The sequence below is a fragment of the Eucyclogobius newberryi genome, unplaced genomic scaffold (genome assembly GCF_026437365.1).
Source record: "Eucyclogobius newberryi isolate DKJ021-1_F unplaced genomic scaffold, fEucNew1.0.hap1 SCAF_5, whole genome shotgun sequence".
In the NCBI taxonomy this organism is placed as follows: Eukaryota; Metazoa; Chordata; class Actinopteri; order Gobiiformes; family Gobiidae; genus Eucyclogobius; species Eucyclogobius newberryi.
Window position 1 is genome coordinate 27042721 of NW_027316167.1, and position 14780 is coordinate 27057500.

Sequence of the window (14780 nt, forward strand, 5' to 3'; positions counted from 1 at the left end):
AGATGAACGCTCTGCGAAAGGGCAGTTGGATATTTAAAGACTCACCCCCCCTTTCAACCAATATTATATTGGTTTCGGTAGAATTGAGTCATGTATTGGATTTTAAGTGTTCTAATCAAGACATTAACAAGTCATGGCATGGAAACTACAGTGTGGACATGACAGTCAAAATGTGTCTAGATTAACAAAGTGAGTAAAAGGCAAGATTAGTTGTTGGCACCCTTGATGACAAAATCTGGGAAAAATGTGAAAAGTTAAGCATATAGATACGTTATTAAGACTCTAATATAAACCATACAGTTTTAATCTCCACTTTAGCATAATTGCCATTATAATAATTTATGTTGCGACACTCAAAGACATTTTTCATTGCATTATTCCTCTCCTCTTGATGAGGGTCAGCTGCTATTGAAGCCTCAGGTAGATTGTGTGGCTGCAAATCTGCGCCACCGGCTACTCCAACCACCACCATTCACACACATGACAGTTTACACTAGACTGCAGTGGTCTCCCAGCCACGTACTAGGCCCACACCTGCTTTGCCTCCGAGATCAGACGAGATCAACATGATGATACACATTACTTGAAGTGCCAAGGTATAATGTATTATATATTACAACGTATCAATACATTACATCCATAGATGATACAATCTGATAAACACAGTATCCAAAGTCAACATTTTGCTTCCAACAATGCTTCATGTCATTCTTAATGCACATAATGTGAACTGGAATCTATAGAAAGGACAGCAATACCCTCCTGTTTTATTTAACATAAACATAAATGTTTACACTTAATCACACCATTAAATCGATCCTTTAGCCACTGAGGGATTGTAGTGGGTCATTAGCATAACTCATAGGTTATATTTATAAGTATATTCATTCCTAATACTACATAAATATGATTGAAAGGGCACAGAGGCTGTTCTTGGTTAAGTAATGTCAGGAATATTGTAATATTAGTTTGACTTCAGCTCTCAAGGTGATGGTTACAGAGGCTCTTTGGCCCAATGCCATGTGTTCTTTGAGCAAGTGGCCAACTTTCCCTTCCCCTACACTCTCCACAGCACAGGCATTCTAAGGGTTATTCCTTAGGGTCGAGGGTTCAAGTATATGTAAAAGACCACAATAATATTAGCATTAAACAGATGTAGACATGATCTAGGCAGAAACACATTCAGATTATACAGTATAGCCTCTATAATGTCTCTATACATTGTAATTGAACCAAAATATTTGGAATTGGAAAGAAATTCATTGCTATTGAATGTTAATAAGTGCTAATCATAGATTTAGCAAACTTTAAACCCACTAACTTTATAGAATAAAAAAACATTGCGAAATGCTGATTGCGTTTCATTCGATCTTTTAGTTTTAAAATGTTTATATGTTGTGAATCATTAGCATTACTGCATTGTGAGAGCCACATAGAATAAATATAGCAATATACATTGTTTTCAACTTCTTAACTCTCTCTTCAAACTATGTTTAACCTGCTGGGGAAAAAACAATGTAAGCTAATTGAATAATAACACATCAATTATTACTCTTATTGTATATATTGGATTAAATCATATTTTTGGTAATTTTGGGATGCGTTCATTAATCGTCGTAAACCCTTTAATCTCACTATTGGAATAAGACCCTTCTATACGTTCATGGTCACAAAATAGTGAACCCCCATTGCCTTGAATACTTTGCCCTGGAATAACGGTTAAATATACAGTTTTGACAACAAAGTTAAGCCTGGGGCATTTAAAAGATACCATCTTAAAGAAATTAATTACCTCCCTTGTTAATCTTGATATAATTAAATTTCAGAAGAATAAAATTGCTGTCTTTTTTTCTCCCTCCCCCTCATTGCTGTGGAGGCGGGTTGATAATGACTGACTCTCTGTAGCCTGTTAACCAGGGATACAGGGAACGGCTAGAACGTCCTGGGCCCCTGCTGTGAGAACCCACTCCTCATCCTACACTTGCACCACTCAGGGATCGTCACTAGCCTCCATCGCTGTTTCTTTACTGTGGACCTGTTGGTTTGAATATTTCTCAAAGAGCGCTGCTAATAAAGCTGTCATTGCAGTACAAAGTGTTTATTTTGGTGGCTCTCCGACGAAAATGTGTTCTTTCAGAAAACCTTTTTTTTCACGACCACCCGTTATGTTGTTAGAATAAACCTTGATTGTTTATGTGTGCCGCAACATTACCTGAGAGTAGTGCATTTTCTCTCTTGTTAAGTTTGTTTTCTTTGACTCTAAGGTTTTTGTCGGCTCCGTTGTCAGCTGTCAGGGTTTGGGCCTAGGGAAAGAAAGGTGGAAAAGATCCTCCTTTAGATGCAAGCGGGGGGGGGGCAGAAGAATGCCAATGCGGGCAGAGAAGTGCTAATATGTCTGCAGTAGGCAAAATACTGTAACTGAAGAGAAAATGCCAACCAAGAGTATTATGAGTTTTCCAGAATCTGATTCAGGGGTTTTCATTGTTCAGGCGTTACATTATGCATTCTTCAAGCAGCAGCCAGCTTAAAACTAAAACACGTTCAATCTGTCGCTTTGTATTTTCGAATGCATAATTTATTGCTATACAAAGAATTGTTACTGTAAAGCTGCAGTATATGGAAATGTAAAAAGATGTGAGTGCAAAGGTCAGCAACAAATTAAATAGAGATTTCAAATGTCACTTGACTCATCAGTCATCCTGTCAAAATATGACCTAGGTACACTATTTATGCCCTATTTAACTCTGGCATCAATCTCTTCACTGAATAAATGTTTTTATTGCAAATATTTTACTTTTGATAAAAACCAAGACAAACATATGGTGTATTATTATTTGTACTAAAGCACTCATCACCATTGCTCTTAACAATCTCCATTATTCTACTTAGTAAGCCTTTACCACAAACCCTAAAAGTATTTTTCTCTTGGTGTCCCACTGGGAGAAGCCCAGTTTTTTTCCCCTCCCAGATCCACTCGAACAGCCCTAATAACAGACCAGTAGCTATTTAATTCACTCGGAGCAATTCTCTGCTTTTCCCGTCCTTCACTTCAAGGGCCTTTTATATCACTGTATTAAACTATTGTTGTGCTACAGTGTCCTCAATTTTGGTCTTTTCGCACAAAACAGATCATCTAAAATTAGCTTCAGAAAACAGTGAAAGAGAACAAACAAGGCGATCCATTAGTGAGGATGGGTTATTGGCTGACTTGCCTCTTCTTATGGCGGCCCATTAAAAGTGATAATGTGTGCCTGCAGCAGTGCCTGGAGTGGAAGAAACAGGCCATGGAAGCCATATTTCACATGCATCACACAGTGGAATTAAATAGACCAATGTTCCCTAAAAAGACTGAAGTACATCTCCTTCTGATGTGCATCCCGGGCAAAAATTCATTGATCTTAGAATGTCCCTTGGCAATTATAAAATATTAAATCCAAGTCGCACTTTTCGGCTCAGTTTAATTTTTTTTTTTCTTCCCACTTCTCACTGCTTTCCATTTGACCAATTTTGGGAAAAAAATAAGCGAAATGAATGGCCACAAAACACAAAACAAACCATTATACAGTGAGCCAGGGCTGACGTACCAGATCATTAAATGGGATGAAGTCACATGGCAAAGCAGTGCGACTTGCAGTTCCTACATATGCATCGGGCACAAACGAGTCTGAGGGACACCAGGGAGAGACATCTCTGTTTCTGAGCGCAGGTCTTCCGAGAGCCTGACCCACTAGAGATGCCAAATGTTTATGAGCTGTTCTTTGTCAGGTCTCTGCTCCCTTTGTGTCCCTCAGTGATTAGGAGAGGCGTTCTTGCTAATTGCTCCCCACATTAAATTCAACATATCTCTCAATAAATGTAATCATCCAGCTGTTTGACAAGGCACACAGTCCATTAGGTCCTGTAGCTTGTTTGTCGTTTCCCTAATTAAGATTTAGAATCGATCATTGGCGGTGTAATGTACAATGCAGCCTGCACTGGGAAGCTTGTGCTCAGAGAAAAAGAATGGCATTCGCATACTAAAGCTTTACCATTTAGCACATTGACTGCAATGGGAATTAGGCATCCTGTGCTAATTAGGGAGGCCAATTAACTGTGAAATTTAGGCATTTTTTGACAAATAATCTCAGCAGAAATTTAATGTCACTGTGCTCATAAATGGTGCTTGAATGCAGAGGATAAGGCTGTACTTCTTTGCATGTTAGTTAACGAGTAATCGAATATCTTCCTCGAAATCTCTTTGGTCATTTCGACGCACAGATGTGAAAACGATACCATATAATCAGCATTGTAAGCAGTTTCTTTTATGTAATCCAGAACAGTGTTTGATGGCATCTTCGGTGACAATGCAGCTGTTGGTTCTGTTCTGCCAATTTATTGCCGATGTATCTCTATTCTATAGCTCTTATATTCTATACCTCTTCTATAGCTCTTGTATTCTATACCTCTTCTATAGCTCTTATATTCTATAGCTCTTGCACCATCTCTAAAGCTGAGCAGTTGCTGTCTCTTGATTTATGACCACATGTATTTTTTAGATTGTATAAATTATGTATTTGTCGGACTAATGAACGATCTTCAATGATAGAACTTCTGAGACTTTGGAATGGCTGGATTTGGCCTCAATTGCCCACATCACACATTTCTGTTATGCCAGTTGCAGTTGTGGCCTCCTGTGCAACGTCAAGCTACAGAATGTAAACGTCCTGCCATGTTGGCGTTTGTCACCAGGCACCACAGTCCAGCTCTGCGTGTGTGGTCCGACCTGTTGATGACTATAAAACAGGCTCCTGCTGCACTCGCCTGTGCTTTATTTCAACATACAGGGAAACTTGTAGCACCATTCATTGGCGCTTCTCTGTTCCATGAAACAGGAAGCCACCATTGCACCAGGCGGAGTGTGAGGGCGTATTAGAAAGCGGTTTGGAGTTCGGGGCTGTGCTGGAGGTGTGTTTGCTGGGTGCCAGTGGGCAACTCCTGCAGCGGGGCGCCTCAGGTGTAGGAAGAACCGAGTACTTCCTTTTACAACATGTGTAATTATGATGGCAGACAAGAGTGTGGGTTTAAACCAAGTCAATATGTAGATAAGCATTATATACACAGACATGCTCACAGCTGCCTAATGGTGAATTTGTATGCAAGATAATGGAGCAAGATGCCAAAATGCAGTGCAGGTAGAAAGAAAGCCTTCTGGGTCTGAGAGATGAACCTGATGGGAGGGAAACTGTGCAAAACGAGAACAAAAGGCACAAAGGCTCAAAACGATTGGTGGAACTGTCAACGGTTAAATCATGTCATCAATATTATTATAATTGTATGTACTTTGTTAAATAATATACATTATATTGTATATTTTTGTCTTCAAACTGATCTTCCTATATATACGGCAGCTACTCCAATCATCTTGTAATCTAGTTCCATTAGGAAGTGTAGAACATAAGTATTTGTGTTGTCTTTTCATCCTGGCGTATACAACTTCAACAGCCTCTCACCCTGGCAGCTTTTATGATAAAAAAATGACACTGGGGGTCATAGATGCTCCTTTAAGAGTCCTCTGTAAAGTTTGATTCTGTCTTTCCTTATGAAACATGGGATTCTGCTCATTCCCCCAAAGAGCCATGATTTCATGAAGCTCATTTTCTTCAGATAGCATTGCCCTGTCTGTTTCACTTAGCAGGCGTCACATTAGTTGCACAGGGACCAGCCGCAGCACAGAAACAGTCTGTGATGGCTAAATGATGTCAAAAATGGCCCCATTTACCGTATGTCAATTTGAGATCAAGGACCCAGTCTTAGCGAGAACCTCTGCCATAAATGCCCTTTTAATCTCCCCATCTACATATCCACAGCGGGCCCTCACTGCTCTTTTACTTGTAACTGAAATATGTCACAGATCGTATGAGGATTTATGGAGAGAATGATGTGCTGCTGCCGCTCGCTCCCATAACTCATTCCTCAGTCAGTTTGTGCTCCGATCTCTTCTGCATAATATTTTGTCTCCCTTTTTATAATTAGGCCATTTGCAGGGTGCCTTTCGTTAACTGTGGTCATTTATGTTCCATATACACTTTGTTAACTGGTTTTTCCTATTTTGCGCAGCTACATCAAAAGGCAGACTACGAACCTCATTTGGCAACTTCTCCAGCTATCCATTGGCTGCGAAACACTCCAGTGCCACGATTATTAACTCAGTCACCACCCTCTCATTCAACTTGAATTAAAAATTAAAAAGCTGCAGAAATGACAGTGCCACACCACTGAAAGTAAAGTGTGGAAAACCAACAAGGGCTCATTAGTGAGTAGTTCAGAAGACAAGCATTCTGACTTGAGACTCATTACACTTTTCCTATTTTAAACTCTAATTGGGTTCATTTTATATATGAAACGTCTTCAATATTTAATGTAGGAAAAAGTTCCACTTTCATACTTATTCAGCCAAAGATACTTGGCCTGTGGTGATTGTCCAGGTTATCAGACAGTCTGCTCTGCTACAAAGAAAAGAAACGCATAAATCACATGCATAGATCATCTAGATCAGGGTGTCCAAACTATGGCCCGGGGGCCAGATGTGGCCCTCAGACATTTTTTTTGTTCCTCAGGATTCCTGCTAAATTGGCTGAAACAACCTAAAGTAGTACCTTTGCTGATGTTTTAACCTAAACAACCTTATCAAAGCTGTTGAGGCTCATAAAAACTACATCAAATGCAAAATTCTGAATGTGATTCATTTCATTGTCACATTGTCTTTGGCCCTCCGCTACGTATGTTTCAAAATGCGGCTCTCGGTGAAAAAGGTTTGGACACCCCTGATCTAGATGGACGCATTGACTATGATTAGATTCATATCAGCAATTATCTCAATTTAAGTCTCTTTAATTATTTTGTATAAACATACAATATTTTTAATCCATGTTAGTCGTCAAAAATAAACATAAACTAAAATAGTTATGATTTTTTGAAGTATATAGATATAAAAAAGACATTGCATTAGAGCCTTTGTTGTATAACTTGCTCAGCTAGCCATGCTTGGAGCACTTTAATTAAAGTGATTAAAAACATTGTTATGGTTTCCTCCGCTGTTGCCTTCACACAATCTTTTGTTTCTCCCAGGTTGAAAAGAATGAGAGAAGGGGAAAAAAGCCACAATTGTGTTTCCAGGCAAAAAAGTTGGAAGTTCTTTGTTTGGAGCAAGGTTCCGGGTGCAGCACACTGTTTAGCTTGGTGACCCTGTGACTGTCTTCTGAGGAATTGTGTGAGCAGCCCTGCAGAATACGCTGCAGGCTAAGCTTTCATCTTAGCAGTAACCTGTGGACTTTGAAACTCAGGGCGATGGAATTGCAGCTTTGTCAGTACACTACTAATTAGAAAATTCCTGACCTCAAGCAAGATGTTTTAATTATGTGTTGTGTCAACGAGTTTGCAGATTTAATCCACCGTTGATACACACAAGTGTGCACACTGTGTCGCACATTGTAGTACCTCAAGTGGAATAGCTCCAGCATTATCTGCCCAGTGCCCATATAACCTTGTGCTACTTCTACTCCTTCTCCCTGCTTGTTAAGAGCCATCACATGCTTAAGAAGCCAAATTAGGCATGCACTTAATGTGTTAGCTTGTACCTTGTGACAGTATTGTGCCGGGTGTGAGCTCTCTGTTGCAGTGAGTCAGTGAGAGAGAAGCCAGGAAGGGGTTAAACAGAAATTGAGCGGGGATGCTGGGGGCAGCAGTGCTGCAGAACATAGCAGTGTTCGTGCGAAGGCAAGTCATTTCCCGAAACACTGCAGACACATGGCCTGCGGCGCTCTAAAACCTTTGGAGACCAAAATGGCTTGCAGGAGTTAGAAGTAATAAGGTGTTTTTTTGCCTTCTTTCTCCTTGACTGAAATTCTGCACGGTTGCTATGCATCGCCATGGAGCTGTGTAGCTGTTTTTATGTTTTATGTGGGCATTAAGATCTCTGCAACTGGCCATTTTTGAGATTTGCTGTTCTTTACTTTTGAAGCAAATGGGAGCTGTTTCTTTTGAATGTAATTCTCTTATTTTTCGCCATGATCCAAGTGTCAAAGCGGACTTTATCCGTAATGTATTTGTTCTTATGAAATGCAATAACAAAACCTAAGGAGCACATATAAGAGAAGCAGGTACATGTTGGCCTCTGCCCCATCCTGTAACAGCCCAGTACACCATCACCAGGCTTTAGTGTGGGACCTGTGATAGGAACAAAGGCCATGTGTGTTGTTTGGACGTTAATCTGTGGTGTTAGTCCATACCGACCTCTTTGATTATCAGTGTGCTGAACCAAAGGCCCTTTCATCCTTTCTCCTAGTTTTGTTAATCTTGGCTCACTTGTCTGCTTCAAAGCAAGCCTCGGCATATAATCTGGCTATGTACATCTGTGAATTATTATTCTAATTCTTTATACGTTTATTAGAGCTGAATAAACTCCACATCAAATACATCACTCGGGCAATGTCAGAAAGCCCGGGGCACATCAGCCGACATCTGTTAACTCTTTCAAAATGGCCTCATCCAGCATGTCTGTGGGCGTAGCGGAGCGAGGGAGCATAGAGGCGAGAGAGAAAGGCTCTGGTGCTGATTAATGGCGGCCGTAGAAGAGGCATTTGAGGCCGAGTGCAGAGCTGAAGCGGCCTGCACTCCCACGGCTCGGCCCGTCACTGCTGTAAACACTGCGCAGGGACAAGGCAGCGTTCCCCAGATCAAATGCGGCGTAGAGCACAACATGTGGGAAAGTTTTGCTGCCTGGCACACAGTCAGTCAACCAGTCAGTCTTTCTTCCAATAGATTAGTGAAGCAGTGCACTAGATTGCACTAGATTTCAGTACAACCAGGACTTAATTTACCAAGTTGTCCTAAGTTATGCTACAGGTCATCCGCCGTTGTAAAACACTAAATACATGCACCAGTGCTCCTAAACTGAAAGACAGGATTCATTACTAATTAATTTCAAACTTGAAATAATCTTTCTTCTGACCTTAAAAACACACGATATTTTATTGTTTAGAATTTAAGCTGCATGTGTCCACTGCGCTATATATAGTACGTCATACCTCAATATCACCACCACACCAAGATATTAGAGTTTAGAGGTTTTTCAGCTCCAAAGTTAAACAAAAAAAGGGTCAGGAGTTTCATCATAAACAACTTTTATCTGTCTCCACAAACATGGGGCTATTCTTTATTCTTCAGCTTCTCTGTTAACGCTTTGTAACACCCACAAAAGTAATATTCCCCACACATGTAATAAACTACCAACGTAATAAAAAGTTGTAATTTTTAAATGGAATAAATCCACAAATACATAAAATTCCAACAAACAATTTTGCCTACCACAAACTTAATAACAAAATTCCCACAAATTTAAGAAGTATTACATTTGTGGGACAGTAAAAATCCGAGCTTACCTCAAACGTCATAACTCCATGTCCAAACTACGGCCTGGGGGCCAAATGCATCCCTCAGATCAATTTTTGTTTTAGTTATTTTTACTGTAAAATTGGGTAAATTAAAGCATTTGATATTATACCAACCTAATATTAATGTCCCAAGTCTTATTAAAGGTGGAGGCTCGAAACTATGTCAATGGCAACATTTTGAATGATTTCATTCGACAAATTCGACATTGTCGGGTTGTTTGTGTCTGCTCCAGATAAGTTTCAAAATGCGGCCCTCAGTGAAAAAGGTTTGGACATCCCTGTCATAACTAAAGGAGACCCGTGTCTCAGGCCAATGACATTTATTTGGGACAGTGATCAGAGTTAAACAGAGACAACCCTAAATAATCATAGCTCCGCCCTCTAACAAACAGGAAGTCAGCCATATTGGACTGAAATGCCTGATATTTTGACAAACTGGTCCTAGAATTTTTGACGAAATTATCTCAAAATTGGTGGACATTATGTGCGTGTTGCATAAAATGTTTAATTCTTTTTATACTCATTGTATAGCTCCACCCTCTAACAAACAGTCTGCAAGGGAAGATTTTTGGCTTTAGGCTCATTTGTGATATAGGGACATTCAGTAACATTGTATTCAAAAATCACAAATTGCCAAGTGTCTATTTTGGTCAGAACTTAAAGCTCTATTGGCCGTGCTCTGCAGTTTGGTGCAGGACGAGGTGCTCAAACTCAGTATTGGTTAGTTGGCAGGTGATTTTTTCAGTATTTGGTACTTAATTAATTAAATAGTTAGTAATGGGCGAAGTAATACTATGGCAAGAATTGCCATAATTTTCAGATACCAATTCCAATGAGTTTTGTGGATTAAAATGGATTGAAAGTCGTTTTATATTGGCAGGCCTCATTTTAATTCTACCCATGCTTAAACTTATCTTAAAAAATAATTTGCAGATAAACTAAAAAAATAAACAATGTATTTCAAAAATGTATTGATTTAATACTATTTAAGAATGTGTCAACATTCTTAAAAACATTTTTGATACCTTGTCAGAAACTTTGTCTAAAGAAACCTGCTCCTATGACAACTGTTGAGAACCAGATTCAAACTTTTACATAAAGTTTACATAAAGTATTAAGTGTGTTTAGGTTTAGTTCAACACAAAAAGTTTAGTTAAATCTTTTTTTCCTTTAGTTATTACGTTTTTACTGTCCCACAAATGTAATAAATTCCCACAAATGTAATAATTGTACGTTTGTGGTTTACTTCGTTGGTGGAGTTACACGCCTGTCTTTACCATGACAGTGAACTGACTTGTTCCATGCATTATAGACCTGCTGGTTTGTGTGCAGAGCTGTGAAGAGGACAGTGCTGATGCAGCAGCTTGAGCCGAGTGGCGCACTGCTCTGTGTACCTGGCAAAGGGGGCCATTAACCCGGTGCCTTGGGCTGTGACCTGGGCCAGGTCCAATATTGGCCCAGGTGCCACTCAGAGTTCAAAGCCACGCATCAGCAAGAAAACCCCACCCTGACTCCCCCCTCAAACAATTCTTTGGATTGTCTTTAGAATTATAACTCTTTATGGTTTCATGTTAGCAAGTATGTGAGTCTGTGTTGATTTTAAGTTTATCATAGAAACATTCTCTCCAAATAGGAGGGTGACTGTGTCAACTCTTTGAGATGGAATGCAGTCTGAATGTGTGCATTTCCTTGGGTTCTCTGTGCTTTGTGTCTCTCGCTTCAGTCAAATGTCTGAAAAGATGTATCGAAGTATCCCTGTGTGTAGCGTACGATGGATATGTCGTATGACATAATGCCTTGCAGCAGCCATCATAGATAAAATGACAGATGCTGTTTTTTGCCTCATGGATCTTTCCTGGCCAAGCTGATTTCTGAGTTTGACTCTTCTCTCCGCTTCGGCTTCTTTTCTTCCCTTTTTCTTTTTATGACCTCCAAATCTTGCCATTTCCTTTTCTATTGCATTTTAGACACAGTTATTGTGTAATTGCTGGTGACGGTAAAAGTGTGGTCGCTGATGTCTTGTTTTCCGTTTAACTGACACATTTCCATCTGCTTTGTTTAGTTTAGTGTTTCCCTTCCCTTCTTCCACAACATTATTTCCTTCAAATAGTAGACTCCATAGACACCAATAACAACATACTGGTGTTTGGATAGCCTTCTGCAGTAGTGACCTTTGTGTTTGTATGTGGGTCACTGAAGGCTGTGTGTGGGCGATATACCCCAAAAAATGATAACGCGATTGTCTTGGAGCCAGATCATCATTTCAGTTTTATCCTGATTCATGTATATTTCATATATTTATATTGCCTTAATAGCTATATGAGTATAGCACACATCACAATATGACAATTGCTCCGAAATAGCAGATCGTCCCAGGGATCAGCTCACAATTCAATATATATTGCCCTGTGCCACTGTCATTGTCCCTAAAGGGAACAAGGCATTCTGAGAGAGTTGTATGACCTGGATAGGATCCCAGTTTCCTGCCAGCAGCCATTTGTTATCTTTCATTCAGGTGGATAGATGGTCTGTGTCATAAGCTTCCTGTGTGAATGGCAGTAATTGGCATGTCAATGTCCAGAGCCTTGTTCCATACATGGTCAGTGGTGATGGACCTTGATTGTTAAGGGTTGCTCCCAAAACTGAAGAACTGTCTCTCACTTGGGTACTTTAGAGCCAGCTGTGCCAAATAGAAGAGCCAAAGACATGGATGTGTTCTAGCAGAGCAGTGGCCTGGCTACCTTCACTCATCGAATGGAGATTAGCGAGTATACATACAGATATTATAGACAAGAACCAGCCTCTCAGGCTTTGGTTTCATCATATGTTTGCAATTAAGGCCTGTCTGTAATGTGTGTTTACAAAGCGCTGCAATCAGTGTAATTGTGAGAGGGCGTTCTGGCCTGAATGTCAGACCTGCCTCTAGCTGCTCTTGTTCAAGTGGGCACTCGCTGGACCTGTTTCACAGTGTTTCTAATTTTCAAATGTAAACGGATTTGTATCATCCGCTCAATCTACTTGCGTCTTTGTCCGTCTCATTTTTCTAGCCTCAAGTTTACAGTGAGGAGCAAGGATATGTTTGCCAGTATCGCTTTGTTTGTTTTTGTGACTTTAATTTGATTTAGTTTCAGCCAAAGTAAATGTAAAGATTCATAAGCACAGAACATAATGTTGATCTTCCGTAATCTAAAGGCCATGTCAGCTGCTTTCATCAATCCAATATTTATACGAGTTTGCAAATTCTGTGACTAAAAGATACACGTTTATCTTGAAACAGATGTTAGAAAAATGTTCCTCAGCCTTTGTCGATTACCTTTAGTACATTAGGGGGATGGGTAAGTGGAACCCACCCCTGTAACTACAGGCCTTACTACACACATTATCTTTGTGCAATTAGACAAAGTACCTAACTCCTTCATGATGGTTGGCTGAAGCTGTGTATTTTCCGTAAGGTCAAGCAGAACAAGCAGAATTCACACCACACAACATTCTAAAGATGTTCTTTCTAATGAACGTTTCTGTCATACACAATTGTTGAGTTTAAGTTTGTCTTGTAGATACACAATATTTGTATTCATTCCGCGTGTGTATATTCGTTCTCCGGTTAATGCACTCTAGTAAAGCTGAGTGTTCCAGACCCACTCACTGCATGTTCCTTGTGGTTCTGTTACAGGTTGTTGGTAGTAGGGCCGGCTCTCCAGCAGGCTCCTCCACGCCCTCCTCCTCCTCACGCCAGTACCCACGCCAGCGCATGACTCGGGTCAACCTCAGGGACTTAATCTTCTACATGGAGCAGGAGAGAGACATGGCCCACTCTGTGCTTCTGTACCGGGCCCTGCTCAAGTAGCTAACCTCCTCCTCCTGCCACGTGCCTTCAGATCAGGTCCAGCGTTTCTGCTTCGTCTCGTCCGTCTTCTAGTGACATCTGTTGTCATTTTTTAAGAAACATGAGAAAAACTCACAAAAATGTTCTTATCACACCATGTTTATGCATGTGGAATATTTGCATCACACATGTGCCACATTTGATGGTAGCTGTTTGTCATACATTGTTGGCAGTAACTTTGATTAACCACCTCAACAAAAAGATTATTTTATGTTAACCTAAATATTCAGTTTGAGCTATTAGTTCAAAGAATGTAACATCTGAACACTACAATAATCTATATGTTGTAGATTCCACGTTACAGCCTCCACCTCAATCCTGTACTGTATGTGTAAATAGTCCCTTTAGGATTATTTTGCAGCACATATATTTGACTACGCTTTTAATCAAGTAAAAAGAAGAAACCACATGTCAATGTAGTACATGTTTTAAAACAGTAGAAAACATTTCATCAATAGAACATTTTTCATCAGTGGCATTTGTTACGAGGCAAGACCCTCTGAAGGTCACTTGACCACCCTAAATTTGTAATCTACACTGATGTAAACATAGCAGTGCTGATTTATAGTTGTGGTTTGGTTTTAGCATTAGCTTGATCTAAATAAAACAAAGCTTAAAATGCCACTTCACTAAAGGAATATCTTTCAGGCCCAACAGACTGAACCTCAAAGGTGTCTGTAGCACTTACTTCCCCATTATGTCTCATGCACTCTAAACAGCAGAGAAATCATTCCATCCACAAAGACAAAAGGCAAAGGCCTTTTGTCTTTTTACTTGTGTCTTTTAAGGTATTTCATTGTTCGTTTGCTGCCTTTTTAATCAATCATTCATGTTTACTTGTTCAAAATATTATTTAAATATTGAACTCTATGCAGCTTGTATTCTTGTAATTACAAAAACAAATTAATTTTGAATTCTGACCGCACTTTTTTATTACCTTTGCCTGACAACTAAAAGTTGTCTGTATTTTAGAAAAAAAATCTTTTAATTAGTAAACAGTGTTGCCAATTGTCAGTTTTTCTTACAGTACTATATTGAATTTTTAATTTTTAATTGGCTTTTAATGCGTGGCACATTTTGGTAAAAATGAGCTCCATGTTTTTGACAAGCACAACTCACTGGTGGAGAGTTCAACAGTTTCTGTGGTTTCAGGCGCTTTCAAAAGTGAACATTTCTACAGCTTTTTTAGCCAAAAGACTAGAACAATAATCCTGATGTACTCACAAAAATGTCATTTCAATTGCTGATGATTTGTAAATATTCTTTACAAAACTATGTGATATTAGAACCACAGTATTTTTGGTAAGTTGTTATACATATCTTGAAAATGTCTGTTTGTGTGAAAAACAGTAATTATGTATTTGTACCTATTTTGTAAAGGAATAAATAAGATGTTTACTAAATCACACTGACCACTGTCTCTGTTTCTTGGTCTTAAATGTCAGTGAGAGCTAGATTTAATG

At 39.5% G+C, this 14780-nt stretch overlaps 1 protein-coding gene across 3 annotated transcripts in view; it reads left to right on the forward strand.

Moving 5' to 3' along the window:
- LOC140381756 (transcription initiation factor TFIID subunit 4-like) overlaps window positions 1–14721 on the forward strand; it is a 60441-nt gene extending 45720 nt beyond the window's left edge. For 2 of the 3 annotated variants that reach the window (XM_072465892.1, XM_072465893.1), the window contains one exon: window positions 13105–14721. In XM_072465892.1, coding sequence (XP_072321993.1) covers window positions 13105–13278 — 174 coding nt within the window. In that variant the 3' untranslated portion in view covers window positions 13279–14721. The remainder of the gene's footprint in view (window positions 1–13104) is intronic. The other variant, XM_072465894.1, reaches the window with a different exon arrangement.
- Window positions 14722–14780: the final 59 nt, after the last annotated feature.